This window comes from Schistocerca gregaria, chromosome 4 (assembly GCF_023897955.1).
Source record: "Schistocerca gregaria isolate iqSchGreg1 chromosome 4, iqSchGreg1.2, whole genome shotgun sequence".
NCBI lineage: Eukaryota > Metazoa > Arthropoda > Insecta > Orthoptera > Acrididae > Schistocerca > Schistocerca gregaria.
The window spans coordinates 755,375,085-755,401,345 of record NC_064923.1 but is presented as its reverse complement, the minus strand read 5'-3'; the positions used below and the strand labels follow the sequence as shown (position 1 = coordinate 755,401,345).

General features: G+C 45.7%; 1 protein-coding gene across 1 annotated transcript in view; it reads left to right on the top strand.

Moving 5' to 3' along the window:
* The window catches only part of LOC126267900 (uncharacterized), a 1,063,720-nt gene that overhangs the window by 239,621 nt on the left and 797,838 nt on the right, over positions 1–26,261 (top strand). The window contains exons 8-10 of the mRNA XM_049973211.1: positions 2,915–3,213; positions 10,375–10,554; positions 22,062–22,182. Of these exons, the coding sequence (XP_049829168.1) occupies positions 2,915–3,213; positions 10,375–10,554; positions 22,062–22,182 (600 nt within the window). The remainder of the gene's footprint in view (positions 1–2,914; positions 3,214–10,374; positions 10,555–22,061; positions 22,183–26,261) is intronic.

Here is a 26,261-nt window from a genome sequence, read left to right as displayed (position 1 = left end):
TCAGATGTAATGCCATTGACGTTGATCGTGGCGAGGCGGTATGCCTGGTCCATCAAGTCTCGGGAGGTGACCATGGTATGACAGGAGGGCAGTAGTCGTGACGTGGAGCGCCGGTCTTGCGAAGTGCTAGGCAGCGACGAGAGGTGCTCATGCCGTCCTAGGCGTCTGTCGCCGGCCGCGTAGACGCTGCCATCGGCATCGGTGCATCGTCTTGGTTCTGAAACGCATCCTGCAACTCCATCTCCTGCGCCCAGTCGCCCAGGGACGTTGACACCACTGGATCTCGAGAGGTAGACGGAGGCAAGGGTGCATCCCCGGTGTCGGAGCTGCGGTGATCTCCCGCATCCCCATGTGGTCCAGACCCAGCGGTAGTTGGAGAAGACGTCGAACCGTGTGAGACGGTAGGGTCGCCTGTGTCGGCGGGGTGGAGCGGTTGAGGCACCTCGTCATCCAGCGGTGTCGCCTCGGGCTGTTCTACGTCGTCGGTTGTCTTGCGCCGCTTCTTATGACGCTTGGGTGATTTCTGCTTACGCTGGCGCGCCTCTGTTTCCGACGTAGGGCAAGGGGAGGACGCTGCATCCTGTGCTTCAACTTCCATCGCACCGTCGGCGAGCCGTTGTGACGGTGCGCCGGGGTCCGACGAAAGGACATCAGTAGCATCAGCACTGAAAGACGCTTGGGGCTCCGTGGAAGCTACTGCAGGGTCCTCCAAAGCTCGCACCAATACAGTGGGGTCGTCATATACAGCTGGCGTCTCCCGTCTCGCCGCCGCAACATACGTAATCGGCAGAGAGGTCGGTGTCGACGGACGAATCTGGTCGGTCGAGGGTGTCTGCGCGAGACGGCGTTGCAGGCATTCGGTACGCATGTGTCCCGTCTGGCCACAACCGGAGCAGGTTCTCGGCTGACCGTCGTAAATAATTATTGCTCTGCAACCAGCGATCGTGAGATACGAAGGAATATGGCGATGCAGGTCAATACGGACTTGTCGCACCCCGTTAAGGACAGGGTAGGTGTCGAAGGTCTTCCATTTTTCGGCCGTGTGGCCGAGAACTGTTCCATAGGGTCGAAGAGCAAGGGTGACCAAATCCGCTGGAACTTCAAAAGGAAGCTCAAACACGCGCACATTTTGGATTCCCAATCCAGCACGTTCAAGCGTCACCACACCCACGTTTCCGTCTGAGTGGCAGAACCGATAACCTGCCGTCGAGCGTCTGAGAAGTTTGTCACATGCTTCGTCGTCAGTGAACTTAAGATATACGACGCTGGAGACAATAGATAAGTGGATGCCGATCAGCTCGTTAGGATCAACATGTACCACATCGCGTAAAAAACGCTCTACTTCGTGGGCCTTGGGTCTAGAGTACGTAGTGTCGAACTGCAGCTTGATCGTGGCTTTCCGATACGAAAGAGCCATCGTGTGTCAGGAACGTGACGGCAATACGTAACACTAGCGCGCCGGCGCGGTAAACAACAACACACCCGGAAACGCGACACGGAGCGGCCGGGACGTACCGCACCGCTCCACAGCCAAAGGCCGACTGGCCAACTGAGCTACCCGAGCAAGACTCACGCCTCCTCCTCAGAGCTTTACTTCTGCCAGTACCTCGTCTCCTACCTTCCAAACTTTACAGAATCTGCCAGGAAAGTTTCATATCAGCGCACACTCCGCTGCAGAGTGAAAATCTCATTCTGAAAGTTATGAGGCTGATTATTTACCGACCCAAGATTTTATTTTTTCAAACAACAACACAGTCCCCCTAAGGAGTCGCGCCGGCCGCAGTGGCGGATCTGTTCTAGGCGCTACAATCTGGAACCGCGCGACCGCTACGGTCGTATGTTCGAATCCTGCCTCGGGCATGGATGTGTGTGATGTCCTTAGGTTAGTTAGGTTTAAGTAGTTCTATGTCTAGGGGACTGATGACCTCAGACGTTACGTTCCATAGTGCTCAGAGCCATTTGAACCATTTGAACCTGTGGAGTCTGATAGCATCACTGAAAGGCTTCAACTGGTAGAGCGTTTAAGATGTTGAACACATTCTTTTGAATGTTCTCCTGAATTCCAAATTGGTCCTTTTAAGACATTTTCCAATTTTGGGAATGCATTTTGAGGCCAGAAATTCTGTTAAGGAATTGGCTGTGTGACTTGGGGCGTTGTCATGATGCAGCAACCCGGTATTACTCGATTTACCCTTTTCCTGAGCCTTTCAACGACATCTTTGTAAAACACTTAAGAGTAGCTGATAATTTGTCGCGGAAGAAGAATGTCACAAGGGGACGCAAAAGTTCGATGTTTTCTTCGTTTTTGGAGGTCACCATGAGCGAGCTTCGTTTTTGACGTTTTCTCAGCTTTCCAAAAATGATTTGTGCCATGCTCTTGATAAGAAATGTTCCCAACAGTCCTGTTTCAACTTTTCTATGGTCATAGTCACAGATTCCCCAATTTGACACAAAACTTGATGGCATAATGTTTCCTAAATTCCACTGTTCCATTTTCGTAACATGTAACAAAAGCATAACTTCTCGGATGGCGCTCTCCAAAATTACCTTATGACTGTACAGAACCGAAACACGTAATGAGTATCTGGAAGGGATGATCGTATTGGTGTAGACACATAGAACAGCACAGCGTTGCCGATCGCTCGCACTGTTGTCAGTCTCATTAGTTTCCTCAGACACCTCTTACGTGCTCGTACAAGGGTTCATTAACAGTCGTTCTTCCTGTACATCGTTTGCGATTGGAAAGGGGGGATGTCGTGGTTGGCAATTGTAATCAAAATTGCCTTTGTCACAGCATAAGAAGGCCTGCGGCGTGTACATTTAGAAGCCGGTGTAGACGAATGCTTTCGGCGGCGCCAGCGCGCGACCTGCGAGTGTTGTGCGGCCTGTGAGGTGCTGGTGGCGGTGCTCGCAGGCGCGGACCTGGCGCAGCGGTGGGAGCAGTCGGGCCTGGAGGCTCCAGACACGGCGGACGCGCGCGCGCGGCTGCTGCAGCAGCTGGAGGGGCTGCGCGCGCGCCGCGGCCGCCTGCAGGACGCGTGGCTGGCGCTGGAGGCGAGCGAGCTGGAGCGCGGCGTCTCGCGCGTCACCGCCTGGATCCTGGGGCCGGCCGAGGCGCGCCTCAACGCGCACGAGGCCAGCGGCGTGGGGGCCGCCGCCGCGCACACCGACCGCCTGCGGCGCGACCACGAGGCGCTCGAGCTGCTCTGCCGGGTGAGTGTGCGAGGGGGTCCCGGCCCTGACTGGCTCTGGCCCTAGCTGGCTGGCTCTGCCCCTAGCTGGCTGGCTCTGCCCCTAGCTGGCTGGCTCTGCCCCTAGCTGGCTGGCTCTGGCCCTAGCTGGCTGGCTCTGGCCCTAGCTGGCTGGCTCTGGCCCTAGCTGGCTGGCTCTGGCCCTAGCTGGCTGGCTCTGGCCCTAGCTGGCTGGCTCTGGCCCTAGCTGGCTGGCTCTGGCCCTAGCTGGCTGGCTCTGGCCCTAGCTGGCTGGCTCTGGCCCTAGCTGGCTGGCTCTGGCCCTAGCTGGCTGGCTCTGGCCCTAGCTGGCTGGCTCTGGCCCTAGCTGGCTGGCTCTGGCCCTAGCTGGCTGGCTCTGGCCCTAGCTGGCTGGCTCTGGCCCTAGCTGGCTGGCTCTGGCCCTAGCTGGCTGGCTCTGGCCCTAGCTGGCTGGCTCTGGCCCTAGCTGGCTGGCTCTGGCCCTAGCTGACTGGCTCTGGCCCTAGCTGACTGGCTCACTGGCCCTGGCTCACTGGCTCTGGCTCACTGGCCTTGGATGACTGGCTCTGGCTCACTGGCCTTGGATGACTGGCTCTGGCTCACTGGCCTTGGATGACTGGCTCTGGCTCTGGCTCTGGATGACTGGCTCTGGCTCTCGCTGACTGGCTCTGGCTGGCTGGCTCTGGCTGACTGCCTCTGGCTGTTTGAAAGTGTGCCGCTGGAACCACTCTGTGCAGTCGACGAAAAGTTACCTGCTGCTGTGCAGTGCATGCTGTAAGTCCTTCAGTCAATAAATTAGTCACCTCCGGAACATGTCGCACGAATACTGTGTGACACTGCGTCGAGCCTTGATAGTGTCCTCAGTTCTGTGAGGAAGAGTCTGCAAGTTTCTTCATGCATGGCCTTACAACCTGAAGACGGTCACTGATGATTAGGTCCCATAAAGCTAACAGATTGCAGGGATGTTATTTTTGCATTTCATCCACTGTTCTACATAATACCAGACACTTTCTAGCAAATGAAGATAGAGTGATTTAGCAAACCAGTTTGTAGGCTCTCTTCTAGTAAACAGAATCATAATGTAATAAATTTTTTGTAACCAGACTGTTAAGTTAGTAACAGAGCTCACATTTTTTGGTTGTTAATAAAGTTCAGGTTTTATGATACCTTGCTATATACTATTAAATGTCAACTGCTATGATTTCTAACTCTTAAATTCACGCTGCTGAAAACATAGTTCTATCTTTTATACACGTGAACCCAGTGCCAGTGATTATGTTTCTAGTTATTTCTTATAACCAATGTAAGATACATTCTGCATACATCACTTGCAATATCATTCCATCTCACCCACGTTAATTAACCATGTTATGCACTTTCATGTCTCTAATGCGAGCATACACCTTGTGTCCTCACTCCACCCTCAGACTCTACAGGTTCCTCACTGTTCCCTCACACAACGCCTGAAGCTGCACCAGCCATGTTGTAGTCAAAAGACAACCAGTGATGGAGGAAAGCATACAACACACATGGCTAAGATGAGCGGAAATGTGACAGGGTGCCCCAGTGTTCATCGAACCAGGAATGAGTGTGGACACAGGTCTTGTCAGTTTGGGATATGAAAGTGATAAGCATAATCATCACAAAATTATACAAAAAAAGTTAACATTTGATCCTCAGAACATTTAAATAAACATCCCCGGTGGGCACAGAAACCCCCTCAAAAACATCACAGACCCACCTCTGGTCTCAGCCACATTTTCCACAGATTCTGGATTAACTCTTCATCTGGCTGTTGGTGAACTCGATACCTCGCATATTTCGAAAATAAGCAGTATCGTCACTCAGTGGACAACACGTCACATATCCGCTCAACTATTGACCATTCCTGTTTTATTTGGAGCGTTGAAGATATGCAGCCTTCCACGCCGGTATGAGCAATGGCGTTTTACAAAATATGTGACTCCAAATGTCCATCGCACACATGCTCGTAAACTGGTTCAGATGGCTCTGCTTCACTGACAGCAACAACTGCTGTAGGGTTTGAAAGCGACTGTCGTGGACAAGACATAACACTCGATTCTGATCCCTGTCAATTACGATCTGTTTACGACCACTCTTCTTATCATTCTTGGCTGTGACTGGTACCCCATCCCTTGTAGCAACTGGACAACCCGCATTGATACATCAACAGATCAGGCAGCTTCACATACAGTATAAGCATGGACACAGCCAAACACAGTAGCCTCTTTCCGCCATAATATCACGTCCCCACGTCGACTCATCTTCCTGTGCCCGTTTTATATACTTGACTAATACATACACAACAAACACATCACTGCCATTACTTACGTCAGCGGTGGAGGGTAACTACGCTGCCTGGTGTCATTTCTATACCATCTACACTGCTCTGACTGAGCACTTGCTCTTTAATGGTGTAACTAATATAATTTCTGATGAATATATCATAAACTTTCAGGTGCATGTAGGTTTCATCTTGCAAGTACCTCTCTCTGTCATGGATTGTGCTAAATATGTTGTGTTTCAGCGTTTTCTTCAGTTAATACTGCAGTCAGGCCGCAGCTGTCTGCCAATAAACAGTGAAACTTCTTTATTTAATTCTGAAACTGCTGAGTGCAACTGAACGTATTGTCACTTTGCATGTCTTTATCGTTTGAACACTGACCTACAAAATTTCCCCTGACAAATGCAGCTCAAACTTATTCTATTCATTTATGACCCACAATATACAAAGATAACGCAATCTCACTAGTAATTAACACAAAAGAATGAACCTGAGTTAGAAGAAATCCTAACTATAACCCATACATTTCATAAGTCACTTACCTCACAGAAAATCTTCATGACACGAACTACAGCAAATATAGGAAGTATACGGCCAGCTAAATAAAAAGATTCTAAGTACTGTAGGCTCTAACTACTAATAGGCAGGTGGTTAGCAAAGGAAAAATTTTGTTGCAGAGCAAACAATGTATTTAGCAGATTTTACCTTAATCATGTGACATCCACTTCGAAAAATTATATAATCGTCAATAATTCCATTACCCACATTTTACAATCCATGTCCGACCAGTATTAAATCTCCATGACAGAAACACGTCCAGAGAGTCTGCTCAGGCGAACACTGCTTCTAACCTCCATCACTGCTGGCTATCAACTTTCAACCTCCATCACTGCTAACTGTTAACTTTCAACGTTCACTGCTAACTATCAACTTTCAACCTCCATCACTGCTGACTATTAACTTCCAAGTGCGAGTCCGACCAGTCACAGTCTCTTACAGAGGGCGCACAGCGCTGTCAGTGATATTAATGCAGTCTAAACCGCTAAAGCGCTGCCAACATACAAACATGTAAACAGGCAAACTTACAACAGCAACTGCAGCATCTAGGAAGTAACTGATTTTTTGACACTTCACGAGTTCTTAACCAGGAACTAATTATATACTTTCATCTGTATGCTTTGTAGCTTAGTTTCTGAATTTTCTGCTTATCGATTTAATATTTGATAGACTCAGCTCTCGTGTTTTCGTTCCTGTCGGCAAGTAAACGATTTTTTTACATATCACAAGTTAGTAATCAGGAGCGAATTATGTACGCTTTGGTAGTTTCGGTTTAGATTCTCTGTGTGTTAATCTAATTTATTACACACACTTCTTGCGTTTCTGTCAGTGTCTACAGTAGAGTCCACAGCACATGTCGATAGTCCTTCGTTCGTCTATGTAATATAGTTTTCCACGGTCTTCAGTGTGGATAGTGAATGTGACTGCCGTGTGCGGATGCGAGCCAAGTCGGTGACACTTCGCTCTCAGCTCCAAACTAAGCTGTCTTCACAGCTTGAAGTTTGAGGCTGCTGTGGATAGACATCACGGATGTGGGCCAGCCGCGTGGATCCAACGGACGTCAAGGAGGACTCAAGAGTCTGCCAGACCAGTTACTGTTCACATTGCGATTGAACCCTCACCTGTGGTTGAGTGGGAGGTCGGCTCAGGGTGTGGCACGCTACGAACGACTTCCTGGCGGGTGGGGGGTGGGGGGGGGGGGGCGAAACGTAAGACCTACCTGATTAGTCGGAGGAAACATCTCACCCTGAAAGATCCAGGCAGGCACAGAGGGTGCAGACTAGCTGAGTACCTGGAATTGCCCGGATATGTATTTATTCCAATCATCTATTAGTCCATCTCCCCCTTCCACCTCTATCTACCCATCTCTCTTTCCATCTCCTCCTAACCCCTCTCTCGGTCCACCTCACCCGCCCCGCACTCTCTCTTCATCTCATCCTGCCCTTGCATCTCTGCATTCGCTCTTCCACCCTCTGTCTGTCCATCCCCTCCTCTCCCTTCTCTCTCTCTCTCTCTATCTATCTATCTTTCTCTCCACCTCCTCATCTTCCCTACCTGTCCATTTTCCCCTTCCCCACTCCCTGTCGATCTCGTCCTCAGTCCTTTGTCTGTCTACGTCATCTTTCTATGTTCACTCTCCTCCTCCCTATTTCTCTCATCACGTTAGCAGCCTAACCCCAATAGGGGGTTGTTGGTTTTATTCCGATAGTATTTATTTCCGGGTAGTAAGTAATGTGTGTTGCAAGTTTGGTTGAAATCGTTCCCCGGTTTAGGAGGCGCTTTTTACCCTTGCCTCTTCCAGCGTACGTCCACGTCACATTCGTGTAAGATATTCCACATGCATTTCTTAGGTATCTCTGCCGATTTCGTTCGCCCTACAGTTTCATTTTCACGCAGCTGAATGTTTGTCACGTCGTATCTCCTGAACTTTGAGTCGTAGAATATTATTATTTTGCACGTACATCCAGTGGTGCATACGGATACTATCTGCGAAATGTTTTGCGAACAGAGTTAGTAGTAGATAAGTAGTAAAGGTTGTGCTACATGTGTCAATTTTACTGCGTAAACAGCGAATATATATTAAGTGATGGACGTTGTTTGTTTCATCGTTTTCTTGGAGGTGCCGGCAAGGAAAAGTGTCGTACGTGTTTGATCCGATGTGTAAAGTTGGTTGCAAGTCACTAACATCTAAAGCTCTAGACCTGAGACACTCAGATCGGTACCAAACGTTGTGTACCAATAGACTATCAACCAAAACACCGATTTAGTTCGTGCTGTCTGCTGTCGACCAGTAGAAGACGCGTAAACGGTAATTAAAAGTAACGCCAGAACTACGGAGTACAGGAAAAGTATAGCTGCGGGACATGACTGCGAAGATGTCTGGGAGCGGAGTTGATAGATCGTCAGATCGTCGAGCCGAAGGTCGCGGGATGGAGACGTATTTACTGCGAATTTTTTTTAGTAGTTAACGCATGAAATTGCTATATGGGAGAACATTTTCCTGACATGTAAAAGGGCATTCCGGAGTTTGTCGCAATATGCGTTTGGCAGTCTGCTTTCGCTTTGTTAGCTGAAAGTAGGAACCTATAGAGTAAATTTGTATCAATAAAAAGTCGTAAAGGTTTGACATTATGTGTAAAGTTGGTTGGAAGTCACTAAGCGCTCTCACTCACAAATAGTGGATGAACATGGTCTCGCTGTTTGTGAGAAATGAGAGTAGTGAACAATAATAGACTACTGGCCATTAAAATTGCTACACCACGAAGATGACGTGCTACAGACGCGAAATTTAACCGACAGAAAGAAGATGCTGTGATATACAAGTGATTAGGTTTTCAGAGCATTCGCACAAGGTTGGCGCCATTGGCGAGACCAAGAACCTGCTGACACGAGGAAAGTTTCGAACCGATTTCTGATACACAAACTGCAGTTGACCGGCGTTGCCTGGTGAAACGCTGTTGTGATGCCTCGTGTAAGGAGTAGAAATGCGTACCATCACGTTTTCGACTTTGATAGAGGTCGGATTGTAGTCTATCGCGTTATCGTATCGCGACATTGCTGCTCGCGATGGTCGAGATCCAGTGACTGTTAGCAGAATATGGAATCGGTGGGTTTAGGAGCGTAATAAGGAACGCCGTGCTGGATCCCAACGGCCTCGTATCACTAGCAGTCGAAATGACAGGCATCTTGTCTGCATGGCTGTAACGTCTCGATCCCTGAGTCAACAGATGGGACTTTTGCAGGACAACAACCATCTGCACGAACAGTCCGACGACGTTTGCAAGAGCATGGACTATCAGCTCGGAGACCATGGCTGTGGCTACCCTTGACGGTGCATCACAGACAGGAGCGCCTGCGATGGTGTGCTCAACGACGTACGTGGGTGCACGAATGGAGAAACGTCATTTTTTCGGACGAATCCAGGTTCTGTTTGCAACATCATGATGGTCGCATCCGTGTTTCGCGACATTGCGGTGAACTCACTTTGGAAGCGTGTATTCGTTATCGCTAGACTGGCGTATCACCAGGCATGAAGGTATGGGGTGCCATTGGTTACACGTCTCGGTCACCTCTTGTTGGCATTGACGGCACTTTGAACAGTGGACGTTACATTTCAGATGTGTTACGACCCGTGGCTCTACCCTTCATTCGATCCTGCGAAACCCTACATTTCAGCAGGATAATGCACGGCCGCAAGTTGCAGGTCCTGTACGGGCCTTTCTGGATACAGAAAATGTTCGACTGCTGCCCTGACCAGCACATTCTCCAGATCTCTCACCAACTGAAAACGTCTAGTGAATGGTGGCCGAGCAACTGGCTCGTGACAATACGCCAGTCACTACTCTTGATGAACCGTGGTATCATGTTGAAGCTAAATGGGCAAATGTACCTGGACACGCCATCCAAGCTGCGTTTGACTCAATGCCCAGGCGTATCAAGGCCGTTATTACGGCCAGAGATGGTTGTTGTGGGTACTGATTTCACAGGATCTATGCACCCAAATTACGTGAAAATGTAATCACTTGTCAGTCCTAGTATAATATATTTGTCCAATGAATACCCATTTATGATCTGCATTTCCTCTAGGTGTAGCAATTTAAATGGCCAGTAGTGTAGATAGGTGTACCAAGTGTGGTTGAAATCGACCCAGTGGTTTAGAAGATGTGGAACATATATGCATACAGTTTCGTTGTAATATGTATGGTTATCTGCAAAGTTGCCTTAGTAAACTAGTAAACCTAAAATCTCTGATACGTCGTCGCTGTGCTGTGAGGTGAGGTGTCGCCGCCTGGTGTGCAGGAGACGTACGGGCTGTACGCGGAGCTGCTGCACCGCATCGACTCGCTGCCGCGCTGCCCGGACGACCTGCGCGCCCAGCGCCGCTTCATGGACTTCGCCTGCCGCTCGTTCGCCTCGCGCCTGGAGCGCCGCCGCAACGTCCTCATCACCGCCCAGAGGTTCTGCAGGCTCGCCGGCGAGGTGCGCCACTCGTCTCGTAACGCCGCCCGCCAAATAAACGCCATTCTGCACTTTACTCGCAGCGATTCTTTGTAAGACGTAAACTGATGACCGGAAACCTCGTGACTTCCTGTACAACATTGTGTTGGTCCACCTCTCACAGCAGCCGTTCCTCGTGAAACTGATGCGACGAGTCCTCGGTATGTTTACGGGCAGGTGGTTTGTTGGCACAGAGCTGACGCCAAATGCCGCACAGACAGGTTTCATCGTATCCAGTTCGGGCGAATTTAGTGGTCGAGACCTCTTCAACCCACTGACGCATTATTCTCGCATTGCAGCACAGACAGTGATCCTGCTGAGAGATGCCATCCCTGACACCGAGCACAAAGGGATGCAGGTAGACCGCGCGCTCCTTGGCTGTCGCGGTGTCTTCCATTACTACTAAGGTACCGTTGAAGCCCATGTCAATGTTCCCCACAACATAATCCTGCCTCCACCGATCTGCGCCCATGGCGTCGCGCATATCTCGACCAGTCGGTCGTCTGGACCACGGCGTATCCGAACAAGAAACGTAATCCACGCTACCAGGTATCCCGTTCCCACTGATACACAGTCCTCTCTCGTCGATCCCGAGCTCACTGTCGTCAGACGTGCCACAGATCGCCGCCTCTGCTGCTTTCCAGACTGTCAAAGCCTCCGACCTGCATGTTCCGTGATGAGGCGTCGACGTTCAACACTACCTCTGCATCATTTCACCACCCTTCAGCCGCTTCCCACGAATGGGCAGAGCAGCAGTACGCGGACAGACGGCCAGTTTCGCCAGCTGCTTGTTCCCGGACGCCAGGCCATAACAATCTCTTTTTTGTCAAATTCTGTTACATCAGTACACTTCTCCATTTGTGTCTTGATTCATCGCTAAAATAATTTCCCCGTTTCTCTCTGCTCCGCTTATGCAACGTGATGAACAAATAAGTTTTCCGTATATTGAGAGGAGGTAGTATGGACCAAAAAATGAGAAAAAGGCCAGTCAACATTTGCTCTCTTAACTGCTACGAGGCTTGTTGAGCTTTGTTTCTGTGAAATGCTTCTCTTCTACTACGACGTACAGAATGCAACAAACGAATAAGTGAACAGTTAACACGTTATTCTAATGTACAACAGCAGGCCTTACAATGTGATCTGCTTGCTATCAAACACGATCTACACTCCTCGGCCATCAGCAAAGGGTATCCTCGACATGGTGTCCATTCATAGCAAGGCATCATTCTGTCCAAAGTCATAGTGAAAACTCCAGGTCCCTTACGGATGCGCTGGCACGCAGTGATGACTTGTTGCTGCAGTGTTTCTACATCAGTAATGACACTTCCTTACACCAAAGATTTCAAGCGGCACAACAACCAAAAACCCAACGAACCAGCGTGCTCGACCTCTCCAACCAATTCCGTGCCCACTAAATGTCCACGCATAAACCACTTCTCCAGCCGTCGTTGGATGGTACCTTCTCTACCAGAAGAGGCAAGTCGTTCGATAGGAACTGACCATACCTCGCACCTGTCAACCTGACTACTACTGTGTAAGGTGCTATTGGTCCATCGCCGGTAACTCCTCCCCATACATTAAATGAAAATCGGCGCTGATGGCTAGTTTCTTCACCTGTGTGTGCATTTGCAGCAGCGAACTCCTGTTGGTGATGAAAACTGATAGTCCTGTCTAGCCTGAAACCAGCCTCGTCTGCCAACAGCATCATTGTTGTCAATAATGGATCGTCAACAAATCTTATCAACAGCCATTGGTAGTACTTCAGTCTCAAAGGCTGTTGATATCGCTGAAGGGCTTGGACACGCTGTACACGATATGGATACAGTAAACTATTAATGCATGATCGTCCAAAGCAGAGGATGATGAACCCCGATACGTGATGAAACTCTACATACACCATCTCCAGAAACTTCTTCCACTCATTGCAGTACCTGCTCCTCCAGAACGGGAGTGCAAATTCTTCAGGAGTGCACCCAGGTTCGTCGTTGAGCACACTATCGCAGGCGCTCCTGTCAGTGATGCAGCGTCAAGGGTAACTGCAGCTAAGGTCTCCGAGCTGACAGAGCATGCTGCTGCAAACGTCGTCGAACTGTTCGTGCAGATGATTGTTGTCTTGCAAACGTCCTCATCTGTTGATGCAGGGATCGAGACGTGGCTGCGCGATCCGTTACAGCCATGCGGATAAGATGCTTGTCATCTCGACTGCTAGTGATACGAGGCCGTTGGGATCCAGCACTGCGTTCCGTATTATCCTCCTGAACCCACCGATTCCATATTCTACTAACAGTCATTGGATCTCGACCAACGCTAGCAGCAGTGTCGCGATACGATAAACTGCAATCGCGAGAGGCTACAATCCGACCTTTATCAAAGTCGGAAACGTGATGGTACGCATTTCTTCTCCTTACACGAAGCATCACAACAACGTTTCACCAGGAAACGCAGGTCAACTGCTGTTTGTGTATGAGAAATCGGTTGGGAACGTTTCTCATGTCAGCAAGTTGTAGGTGTCACCACCGGCATCAACCTTGTGTGAATGCTCTGAAAAGCTTATCATTTGCATATCACAGCAACTTCTCCCTGTCGGTTAAATTTCTCGTCTGTAGCACTTCATCTTTGTGGTGTAGCAATTTTAATGGCGAGTAGTGTAGAATCACGTAAAGTTGTAAAGCAGAACACCGTTGTTATGACTATTCATCCATGGACGTACTTTATCAGAACTATAAATATGTTACTAATTCCCCAGATATATTTTCTGGTAGAAAGTTCATTCAAAATTGATCACGTATGTTGTGTCAGTAATCAACATCAGTAGACTGCACCCTAAGATTGTCTGTAGACTTTCAGATTGTATTGTGGCTGCGTTCCTCTGCGATCCCATTGTTCACAGCGATGGAGAGATTAAACTAAATAACTGCTTTATTTATTTAGATTCTTTAATGATGTCAATATTTGCACCCATTCTTCCTGATTTGATACTTTACTTATGTTATGCACGTATACAGGAACATATGTTACCCGTGTTTTGCAACCGAATATTTATTTTGTGTTTAACCAGTTTGAGTTACATGTAATTGTTCGGCATATAGTCATCGGCAGGGCTAGTAGAAATCTTTGGGTAACAGAAAAAATATTGAATTTAATTGATGAAAAGAGAAAATATAAACATGCAGTAAATGAAGCAGGCAAAAAGGAATACAAAGGTCTCATAAATGAGATCGACAGGAAGTGCAAAATTGCTAAGCAGGGATGGCTAGAGGACAAATGTAAGGATGTAGAAGCAAGTATCACTAGGAGTAAGATAGATACTGCCTACAGGATATTTAGAAACCTTTGGAGGCAAGAGAACCACTTGCATGAACATCAAGAGCACAGATGGAAACCCAGTTGTAAGCAAAGAAGGGAAAGCATAAAGGTGGAAGAAGTATACAGAGGGTCTATACAAGGGCGAAGTACTTGAGGACAATATTATGGAAATGGAAGAGGATGTAGATGAAGATGAAATGGGAGATACGATACTGCGTGAAGAGTTTGACAGAGCACTGAAAGACCTGAGTCGAAACAAGGCCCGCGGAGTAGACAACATTCCATTAGAACTACTGACGGCCTTGGGAGAGCCAGTCCTGACAAAACTCTACCATCTGGTGAGCAAGATGTATGAGACAGGCGAAATACCCTCAGACTTCAAGAAGAATATAATAATTCCAATCCCAAAGAAAGCGGGTGCTGACAGATGTGAAAATTACCGAACTATCAGTTTAATACGTCAAAGCTGCAAAATACTAACACAAATTCTTTACAGACGAATAGAAAAACTGGTAGAAGCCGACCTCGGGGAAGATCAGTTTGGATTCCGCAGAAATATTGGAACACGTGAGGCAATACTGACCGTACGACTTATCTTAGAAGAAAGATTAAGGAAGGGCAAACCTACGTTTCTAGCATTTGTAGACTTAGAGAAAGCTTTTGACAATGTTGACTGGAATACTCCCTTTCAAATTTTGAGGGTGCAGGGGTAAAATACAGGGAGTGAAAGGCTATTTACAATTTGTACAGAAACCAGATGGCAGTTATAAGAGTCGAGGGACATGAAAGGGAAGCAGTGCTTGGGAAGGGAGTGAGACACGGTTGTAGTCTCTCCCCGATGTTATTCAATCTGTATATTGAGCAAGCAGTGAAGGAAACAAAAAAAAGGTTCAAATGGCTCTGAGCACTTTGGGACTTAATATCTATGGTCATCAGTCCCCTAGAACTTAGAAGTACTTAAACCTAACTAACCTAAGGACATCACACAACACCCAGTCATCACGAGGCAGAGAAAATCCCTGACCCCGCCAGGAATCGAACCCGGAGACCCGGGCGCGGGAAGGTTGAAGGAAACAAAAGAGAAATTCGGAGTAGGTATTAAAATCCATCGAGAAGAAATACAAACTTTGAGGTTCGCCGATAACACTGTAATTCTGTCATAGACAGCAAAGGACTTGGAAGAGCAGTTGAACGGAATGGATAGTGTCTTGAAAGGAGGATATAAGATGAACATCAACAAAAGCAAAACTAGGATAATGGAATGTAGTAGGGTGATGCACACGGAATTAGATTAGGAAATGAGACACTTAAAGTAGTAAAGGAGTTTTGCTATTTGGGGAGCAAAATAACTGATGATGGTCGAAGTAGAGAGGATATAAAATGTAGACTGGCAATGGCAAGGAAAGCGTTTCTGAACAAGAGAAATTTGTTAACATCGAGTATAGATTTAAGTGTCAGGAAGACATTTCTGAAAGTATTTGTATGGAGTGTAGCCATATATGGAAGTGAAACATGGACGATAAACAGTTTGGACAAGAAGAGAATAGAAACGTTTGAAATGTGGAGCTACAGATGAATGTTGAATATTAGATGGGTAGATGACATAACTAATGAGGGAGTATTGAATAGGACTGGGGAGAAGAGGAGTTTGTGGCACAACTTGACTAGAAGAAGGAATCGGTTGGTAGGACATGTTCTTAGGTATCAAGGGATCACTAATTTAGTATTGGAGGGTAGCGTGGAGGGTAAAAATCGTAGAGGGAGACCAAGAGATGAATACACTAAGCAGATTCAGAAGGATGTAGGATGCAGTAGGTACTGGGAGATCAAGAAGGTTGCACGGCATAGAGTGGCATGGAGAGCTGCATCAAACCAGTCTCAGGACTGACGACCACAACAACAACAACAACAACAACAACATAGTCAAAAATGGCTCTGACCACTATGGGACATAACAGCTGAGGTCATTAGTCCCCTAGAACTTAGAACTACTTAAACCTAACTAACCTAAGGACATCACAGACATCCATGCCCGAGGCAGGATTCGAACCTGCGACCATAGGAGTCGCGCGGTTCCGGACTGCGCGCCTAGAACCGCTAGACCACCGCGGCCGGCAACAACATAGGCATCGGCCTATGATAAGCGTCCATAACTCACGACTTGGACACATAAGAGGTGCGGGTTACGATACGTTACACGCTCACTCTGCTTCCTATAAAACTCTGGTGTCCATCGAGCCACGTTAATCTTGTTAACATATGACTAGGACCTTTGACTTATTTTCACAATAATGACCCTATCTGCTGGGGCTGCATATATGTAACTGATACCTGGTATCTCTGTGACTCACACCAGTTCAGTAAGCGTGTGGACAATTCAGTTTTTACTACATTAACTTCACTCCTGCTGCAAGGCGAATGAAGATATATGAAAAATCTCGTGAAGCACATCATTGATTTTTGTTCCGTTTTGCCATTACGTGAGTGTAATGTGTTGCTGTGTTGGTTCATTTTCAACTGCTTGAAAAGTCTCCAGCGTGTGGCACATGTAACGTACCGAAAACTGTGTGAAACAGAATTTTTATAAATTACCGTTCACATCGAATGAGTTCATCTCCTTAAAATATGTCTGGTTTAGAGTGTTCCCTCTGTTCAAGCTGGCACTTGTCCGTTTTCTAGCTGCAGTTCTCGTATTTCACCAAAGACACGAAGAGTTGACATCCGTGACTTGCCAGATAGAGGCTTGCTTTAAGTCTCGTCCTCTCGCGCCACTGTCTTGCAATCCTACTGAACCCTAAGCCCTCACCGCAGGTAATTTTTCTGACTGGAACCGCAATCACATGTATCCCTCGGCTAGATCTAGGTACAGCCAACCTGAGCTTGCTCAAAAGGTGAGAACTACTGCAGCAAGAATCCACATCTTTTGGCGGCGCTGGTGATCTGACTACCTGTATCATCTGCAGCAGCGGGCCAAGTGGATGGTCCCCAGCCAGAATGTGCAACCTGGTGCATCGGTTACAGTAAGAGAAGATAACTTGCCACCCTTATGTTGGAAGCTGGCCGTCACTGAAAAGTCAACGTTGCCGTGACACTTTACTCCTTCCCCTCGTATGTCTTTTCTGGAGTGTATCCGGCCCTGAAGTCATTTTCTAAGATGACAATGCGCGACCGCGTCGAGCAGCGCAGGTGGGGGAGGGGTTGGACAGACAGGATACTCGGCGAATAGACTGGCCTGGCCGTCTCCCCGACTTCGAGTTCGTGTGGGACGCGCCAGGGAGGCGGACCGCACGACTTTCACGTGCAGCGACGGCCGTGCAGCGGTCGTCAGCCGTTCTGGCGGTGGAGCCAGGCCGCCCACCGCAGGAACCTGTTGCACTGCGCGTACCGCCGTCCAAGGCGTCATCATAAATCGCGGCTACTCGTAATTGTTTTTTGAATAGACGCGTCATTTCTGTTCTACTCATTGCAAATGTCTTCCAGTTCCCTTCTGCAGTATACTGTAGCGTTTGTTTCTATGTACGCTCCAAGTTTTGTCGAGTCATGTCACTTGGCAATGACAGTCGTACCAAAGTTACTTTCATCCTTTAAGTTTAGCACATCAGTGTATTTCCGATAAGCTACGACTCCAAAGAATGGAGGCATGAGGATGCGACGCAATCAGCACATTAAAAATGAAAACCTTACGCACACCAGTAATGGTAATAAACTTTCCAGCTTTAGATCACAAATGCTGAATGAATATATTAAGTCAAGCACACTATTGCAGACGAATCCCTTCATCAGTTGCTCCCCTTTCAGTGTATTCTCACTTCAAAACTGTAGAATTACTTACAAAGAAGTTCCAGTACAATCTACAATCTCAACAGAGCGCAATAGCGTTACAGTTTTACGAGAGCATTCTGAAAAATAAGGCCTCCGAATTTTCTATGTGAAAACTGTTACAGTTCTTAAAATAAAACAAACATTATTATTCTACATCTTTATTCTTTATGTCTGCGTATTTGTTTCTCACAATAGTCACCCTGGCGACGAATACATTTCTCCCAACGAGAGACCAATTTCTTGATATTTTCACTATAGAATGTTTGGCTTTCTTGAGAATCACAAACTCGTGTTTGCTTTAACTTCACTAACAAAACGCTCGAAGGCGCTCTTTAAGTTTTGGAACCAGATGATAATTCGATGGGCCAAGTCAGATCTTTACATAGGATGATGGATTACAATGAACGCAACAAGGAGAGGGTGCACCTCGTGTGAACGACCTCTTCGAATTCGAAACTCTATTACAGCGCGCTGTTTCTCATACACGTGCATACTTACGTTACACGCCGCCATGTTATGCCCTCTAGCGGCAGCGGGCGGCAAACATGCAGACATTAACATCAAAGACGTACAATGTTAATTATGATTGTTTTATGTAAAATTCTTTAAGAGTTCTCATATAAAAAATTCGGAGGCCTTACTTTTCAATACGCCGTCGTACAATAAAGAAAGTGTAACAGAAATTGAGCAGAGGAAGTGACTTGTACAAAGACTTTCATTTCAGATGGCGATTGCTTTCCAGGTAATGTAACTTCGATTTTAGAACCTTCATTTTATGCTTTATTACACGTTTCGTATTGATTCGCCAACAATTGTCTCTCACTGAGCCACGTAAGGAGTAGGGAAGTACACTGCTGCTCAGAACGTAGCAAGTATTGTGTACACACATTTCTGTGTACTATCACTGGCGCAGCGTGTGCTCCAAAGTATGAAGTGCTGTCAGAGAGAAAAAGCAATCTGTTGTAAAACTCTAAAACATATCTTGAGGTCAAACATAATGATGAACTCCGACCAGAATGGCCTACTCCATACCAATCACTATGGATTCCGAAACCCAACTTCCGCTTTTCTCACATGGGATCCTGAAACCCCTGGATCAAGGCAGTCAGATGGGTGAAATATTTCTCGACCTTCGAAAAACATTTGACCCGTACTACACCAACGTTTATTAACAGAAGCGGGATTATATGGGTTATCAAACAAAACTGGTGACTGGACTGACGATGTTTTGAAATGGAGGATGCAGCAAGATATCTTCGATGTACAGATATCGACAGATGCGAAGAAGTAACTTCGAGCATGCCCCATGGAAGTGTGTTGGGACTTTTGCTGTTCATGTTGTCAGCTAATGACCTGGCGGACAACATTAACTATAACCTCACACTTTTTGAAGATGATGCATTTATCTACGAGAGCTACTCGGAAAGTAAGGTCCCATCGGTTGCGAAATGGAAACCACAGTAAAAATCAAAAATGTTCCATTGGAAATAGTTTGGTACTTCTTTCAGCTTTTTTTCTACGTAGCCGCTGCTCCGACTTAGACATTTGTCGTAGCGTTATACCAACTTCCCAATGGCTTCGTTATGGAAGGCAGCAGCCTGTGCTTTCCGCCACTGGTCTGTAGTTCGTTATCTGTGCCAAAATGTTGCCTTCAAAGCCAGCAGTCCATCTGAGCACAGATGGACATCAGAGGGACGCAAGTCCGGGCTGTCCGGTGGGTAATGAGACGCTTCCTGTCGAAAACGCCGCAGGGGCGTCCTCATTGATCCCGAAGTGTGCAGCCGGGAACTGCCAGGGAGAAGGAAGTGCATGACAGGTACGTTATGTGGGGTTGTATGAAATCAGGCGAAACCTCGCAGCGGGCACCCATAACTTGCAGAAGACACTATCGTTTCAGGTATCTTTATGTTCTCACTGTCTGCTCAGAACTGAGCAGAACGATGTGAAGCAGTCGACAGGACTACTGGACAGGAATTTCGCAGCCTATAGTATCTTACTTTCTGAACAGCACTCGTACAATCAAGTACCGCCTGGAAAAAAAACACCGAAAATTTCAAGATAGAACTTGATAAGATACAAAGTGTCTAAAGGCTGATAACTTGTTTCAAGTGTTCAGAAAGTAAATTGTGCACCTCACAAAACGCATTAAAGTAGTAGCCCATGTCTACGATATTAGTGAACCACCGATGGAATGAACAAACTCGTACAAATATAAATGAAAACTAGTCAGATGGAAAAAATAATAAAGCTGTTTATTTTTTCAAAAATAAACTCCATAACTGTTAATACTTTTAACCCACTGTGAGACAAGATGGTCAGTGCCTTCGTAGGAAAATATCTGCTGTCGCCTACAGAAATATGATTGTACCCTGGCGTGCACCTCTTAGTCTGAAGCAAATTAACGCCTTCGAAAGTCTTTCGCCAGGGCTCCAAAAATACGGAAATCGCATAGGGTGAAATCGGGACAGAATGGTGGATCTGTAAAGGCTTCCAAGCGTAGGCGAAATGGCGTCATTCTGTTGCAGTATGGGCGATTGGAACGGGAAGAAACCCTGACATGTGGTACTATACTAAGAATCCCGTGCCATGCATTTCACAGTGGTTTGCAAAGTATGTATGCAGAAGTAAATGTAGAAGCCAGAAGTAACTTTTAAAATCTACGTTGAACAAGAAATACTTCCCAGTGTACTTCACAATATGCTGCCACAAGACAGGCACGTATCGGAACCTTACGAACAGTAGAACGAACTTCTTAAGACTACCTGTTCTAACCTACTTGTTACATTTATAGAAACTTCTAAAGTGAACCAGCTTTCTATTTCCCATATACTTACAAAGTGGCTTAGAAACAAGTGACTTGGGTGGATTGCAGTTCGAACACTGACTACATCTGTCCATTCTAGGTTTCCTGGAAATTCTCACACTTCAAGAGAATGACAGAGTAGTTCATTATTTAAGGTTGTGGACGATATTTTTCAATACACTAATCCAGCGTTCCTTCACTTGTTCATATTTCTCTAGTTAGAATTCACAGCTGCCAGCTTCCTTCAGACCAATCAGACAGGCCAAAGAGAACCAGAGAAAATTCCGAACACAGATAAAATCGCTAACAGGTCGAGGGCTTCTACCCATTCACTCATTGTCTGGTCTAGTGTGGCAACAAAAGACAACAAAGCGATCGCTGAAGTGCTTCCTGGCGTAGAGAAGCAGCTGAAAGAGTTGAAAAGAAATAAGTCATAAGGTCCACGATGAATCCCAGTTCCGTTTTACATAAAGTACTCTATGGCGTTGGACTATTATGTAGCTTGCATATATCGTGAATCTCTCGTCTATGACCAAGTACGAAACGACAACAAACTAGAGCAGGAGATTCATTAGGCAGGTAAAAGAACAGACCTGTTCACCAGATACTCGTCACAAGTGCACGAGGAATGTGAGATAGGACAGCGTTTATTCTCGCTATACATAAATGATCTGACAAAGTTAGGAGTACTATGCAACTGTTTGCTGATGAAGCTGCTATATATGCGTAGGTTTCGTCGTTGAGTGATTGTAGGAGGACGCTAGATTTCTTAGACAAAATTTATAGTTGGTGTGATGAATTGCACCTATCTCTAAAAGTAGAAAAATATAAGTTACGGAAAATTGACAGGAAAACAGCTCCATAATAATAGAATTTAACATTCGTAGTGAGCCGCTTGACACAGTCGCAGCTACTAAATATCTGGGCATAATGTTGCTAAGCGACATGAAACAGGATGAGCATTCAAGAATGGTAGTGGGGAGGGCGAATGGTCGACTTCAGTTGGGAGATTTTTAGGAAAATGTGGTTCATCTATAAAGGAGACCACTCACAGAACACTAGTGCGATCCATTCTTGAGTACTGCTAGAGTGTCCGCGATTCTCACTAGGTTGGACTGAAGGAAGTCATCCATGTAATTCAGGTCCACACTTTTAGGTGGAGATGCTTTGTGAACTCAAATTGGAATGCCTGGAGGTAAGACGACGTTCTTTTTGCGAATATTGAGGAAATTTAGAAGTCGTGTGCAGAACGATTGTATTAATGGAGTGAAGATTTCGCGTGTAGACAATCGTTTTTCTCTTGTTCTATTCGCGAGTGGGACAGGAAAGGAAATGACTAGGAGTGGTGCAAGGTACCCTCTGTCATGCTCCATACGGGGGCTTGCGGAGTATGTGCGCAGATGTAGAGGTAGAACAGAATTTGTTCCTGTTTATATTCTACTGTGTAACAAATTTTCACCCTCATAATTGCAGTGTAGGTTTCTTATTCACTGGTACTCAGTTGTTCGTTCCACTATAGTTAAACACAAGACATACATGGTTGAAAATTTTGTTGCAGTACCTGGAGCGATCAGATGAGCTGCTGATATCTCTGGAGCGTAATGACACCGAGCTGGAGCGCCGCCTCGAGCAGGCTGAGGAGGCGCTGCGCCAGCTGCACGAGGACAGCGAGGCCCTGGGTGAGCAGACAGACACCTGCTGCCGCTGCTGCTGCCTCCCTGCGCCGCGCGCTCCATCCCATCACCAGTTGGATGTCAGCCAGACCTGGCTGGCTTCACAATTTCACATGTGTAGGGCCATTTTAGGCACACATACGCCTGCGTTACTTGAGTGGACATCATCACTGTCTGTACACTTTACCTATTTTTTGATCCTCAACAATTAATTTACACACTCGACTAAGGTGTCATTTCCTGAGAGCTGTGACTCCCTTCTGATGAGGGGTGAGGTCACAAAAGCACAACAGCCAATTCTGGTTTTCAGTTTCTGTCATAGCTCTTGTGCAACTTTAGTGAAACCTTTTAGATGCCCAGCCTAAGGTTGTTATTGTAGCCATAGTTTATGAAAACCAGCCTGCCACCAAATTGCCAATCATCATTCTTCTCAGGATAATTGTTGTCTCTATACCATTTGAGGAAATTGGCTAAGATAACTGCCTTTCCCATTCTCACACGACCCAAGAGTTCTGTTTCCAAACTGGCATCTGTCTGTTACCTTGCAGATGACACAAGGACAAAAACAGATTGTCACACTAGTTCTTCATACCTGGCAATATTGCGCAACTTTACTTTTGTAATGACATATTCGACGTTATTCTTCAGTTTCTTTTAGAGTACTATTTCCACAACTGTACTGTTGGGTAACAGTGTCCAGCACACTGGCATCCTGGGAATGGAAGGCCATTGTGTATCTCCACCCTCTGTCAGTCACTCTACATGTTGCCAGCGAAACCCAACAGGGCATCCCAGATGCAGTAGTGTGCAAGTGGGCACTCCATCCATCATGGCCGCCATTTCGTTGTGTTTGCTTTGTGTCTTTTCCTTCATTATACACAGCACTGGTCCCCTAACATTGCTGCAGCTACAGCCACAGTCGCAGTTGATAACGTTGCTCGGTTCGTATTTTTTGTGGTTTCTACAACAACACTGTCCCAGTATTTCGACGTTCCCACTAAAATCCTGGTGCATTCATATTACACTGCATGAATCTCGGATAAATAGTGCTCTGCAACCAATGACCAGTTAGGATACTTAAGTCAGGTGTGTTGCTGGTGTTCTCAGCAGCAATCATCAATAGTGCACACAGCTGTCCAATATATATCTTGGCCAATATTACCTATGGCGCGCTGGTGTAAGAAATAAAGGCTGTGTGTGGCTCTATCTCCGTAACTTCGTCCGTTTCCTCAAATTGTGTCGTAGTGTTAGGGTGCAGAGCATGCCTCATCTGGAATTCTAAGTGACGGTTTTACCAGAACACTCTTCTGAGGCGTTCCAGTTCCCAGGAAAGACTGTCTTCATCCTAGAATGTGCACGTCATCTGGACTAGCGTTTTGAGCAACTGATGATGGCGACATATCTGATCGCCAAAATATTATATCCACTCAACACTATGAACTGCCAGTACACCCTTGGACTGTTTCATCAACATATTAAACCTCTGCTTCAGACACCTTATGATTTCCTGAGTTATCTCTGATTTCCATATACCAGTGATATTTACTTCTGTTAACCACCATTCACATGTGGAATATACTTTGTGTGCATCATTGTAGTTATTTTAAAAATGAAAATTGATATCGGCCTTAGTTCAGTGTCCCGTACGTATGAGACATTGACTCGAAAATGGATACTAGTAAGTCGCAGCTAATTTTGATAGTTAATCTGAAATCAATCACTTATCTTATAACCTTCTACTGATACAAACACCATTACAGTCAAAATTGTTAGTGTGTTCATGCATCAGGAGTAATCATTGTTTCTGCAAGCGGGAAAATTCTTTTTTTCGGCATGCTCTTCAAAACCTTAGAAATATATTTCCGCCAGAATAGTAACCAAGTAACACTCGCTGTGGCAAATCTTCAGTTCTATGATTTACATCAAGACTGGTTGAACCGTGCAAAGTCGTAGTGGCTTGAGCAAGATGTAAATGTTAGTGAGTATTATGTCTCCACGATTTCCTCTTTGAAAATATCTGCGACACATCTGCCCAATTACGTTATATGTGGGCAGTCAAGCAGTGTGGCTTCATTTTCAACAGTTCCTTCCTCTGTAATTCCTTAAGTGCCTCGCCTCATTCATCAGAATGATCCGTTTGGTACGCTAACGGCACAAGATCATCAAACAAAAACGTTCTCACACTCATTCTGCATTGCTATCATCTGATCATGGATCCAACTGTCCTGCATTTTATGCATGACCCAGAACGACGCTGCTTAGAAGAAGAAGAAGAAGAAGAAGAAGAAGAAGTGCCTCCAGTCAACGTGACAACCTTATGACACTGGCAACAAAGGGAGTGCTGTTACAATCCAAAGCAAGGGCAACCTTCAGTTCTTCTTTACTGCATTACATCGTCTTTCTTTCTCTTGTTTTGATATCGTTTTTAAGGCAATTCATCAGTTCATCACGTTCATAAAACGCTTTGCACCTGACTGCTTAAATGTCCTTCTGTTCCTCTGTACTTCCTTTTGTTTCACCACATCACTGTTGAAGCATCCATTCTGCGAATTTGCAGTTTAATTAATATTGTTATTGTGCACTATTAGACTATAGAGAGACATAAATCACTATCTTAGTGTTTCTGTGGGCCAATCTAGTTTTATGATGGGTCTCTTTACACATTTCCATGACAGCTCCAGTTTCACAATGGCAGTGAACTCTGAGATCCGTTTCTCACATACAATCGTCATTTATTTCAATAAATAAATTGTTGTATCCACCAGTCATTTCCTATAGTTATTTGTATCCAGCAGTTGTAACATAGCCAAGTTACAAATTCAGGAAGTCTTCTGTCTTCAAGAATTTCCGTATCTGGCCCGCTGATTTACTTACAGGGAAACATAAAAGAAACAGCCACAAATGTCAGTCGTGTGCTAATGATCAAATTAGTGATGTATGTGTGCATGAATTGTTCTTAGTGAAATTTAGTATACCTATCTACAGTACAAAACTGCTTATAAAGCTAATAATCTTATTACTATCACTATTGTCAACAATTACAAAGGAAGATGTGTCTCGTTCTTTCAATCCATTTATAATATGCTTATATGCTCCTGCCTCACCTGTTTCTTCTATCTTCCCAAGACATACTGCAGCCCACAACCACATTTCAAAACTACCATTATCATCCACTAGTAATATTAATTTTATTAATATTACTAATGGCATTATTATTATTCATCACCCCACCTCTGAAATTACCATAATTTGCTTCCATGCATATTTTTATTACCACACCTTTCTTATCAATAGCAGCAGTAGTCCTGTGGTTGTATTTTAGTGTGTACTGTAACTCTCATCGTTTGATTTCTTACACCTAGAGTGTATTTTTTCTTTATTTCCCATTTTGGGGGTAGGCTGGCAGTAGTTAGACTGCTAGATTGCTCCTCACCAGTTGTTCAGTAGTAAGTACAAAATGTACCACTTGTACAGACTTTAAGAGACGGAAATTCATGAATTAAATATTTAGAAATCTGTGATTATTGTGTGGTAGAAAGATTAATTATGTGGTAATAATCTTGGAATGTGTTCTGCCATTCTTGTTGAAGATGATGATGTTTTTATGTTATAAATGGTTCAGTGACTGTAGTTTCACTGGATGTTGATTGCCAGTGGAAAAGATAAGAGGAGAGGTTAATATGTGGGTTATTGTAAGTGAGAAGGACATAGTTATTGCAGCAGTGAATTAATTGGAAGTAAGGACTTCAGACGCGTCTGTACAATATATCTGTGTCGTGTATGTAACAGAAGGGCAAGGAATAGTGTCAGAAAAGTATCTGAGCAGTCAAGGGTTTATTAGGGGCTAGGATATCAGACTCTGGATGAGGGCATTGTAATGTGTTATTTTGTGTTAATGTTGGAACTACTTTGTATCACTTACATTCATTACTTACAAGCCCCTTGTGTTGGGTACACTATTTGTGTTGCGGCTGAAATTATTGATGTTGATAACATTTATTAATCCAGAAAGGCATTGCACTTGCATCCAGCATTAGCAATTAATAAGAAATAAAAAGACTTAGGTGTACTGCATTCTGGAATGT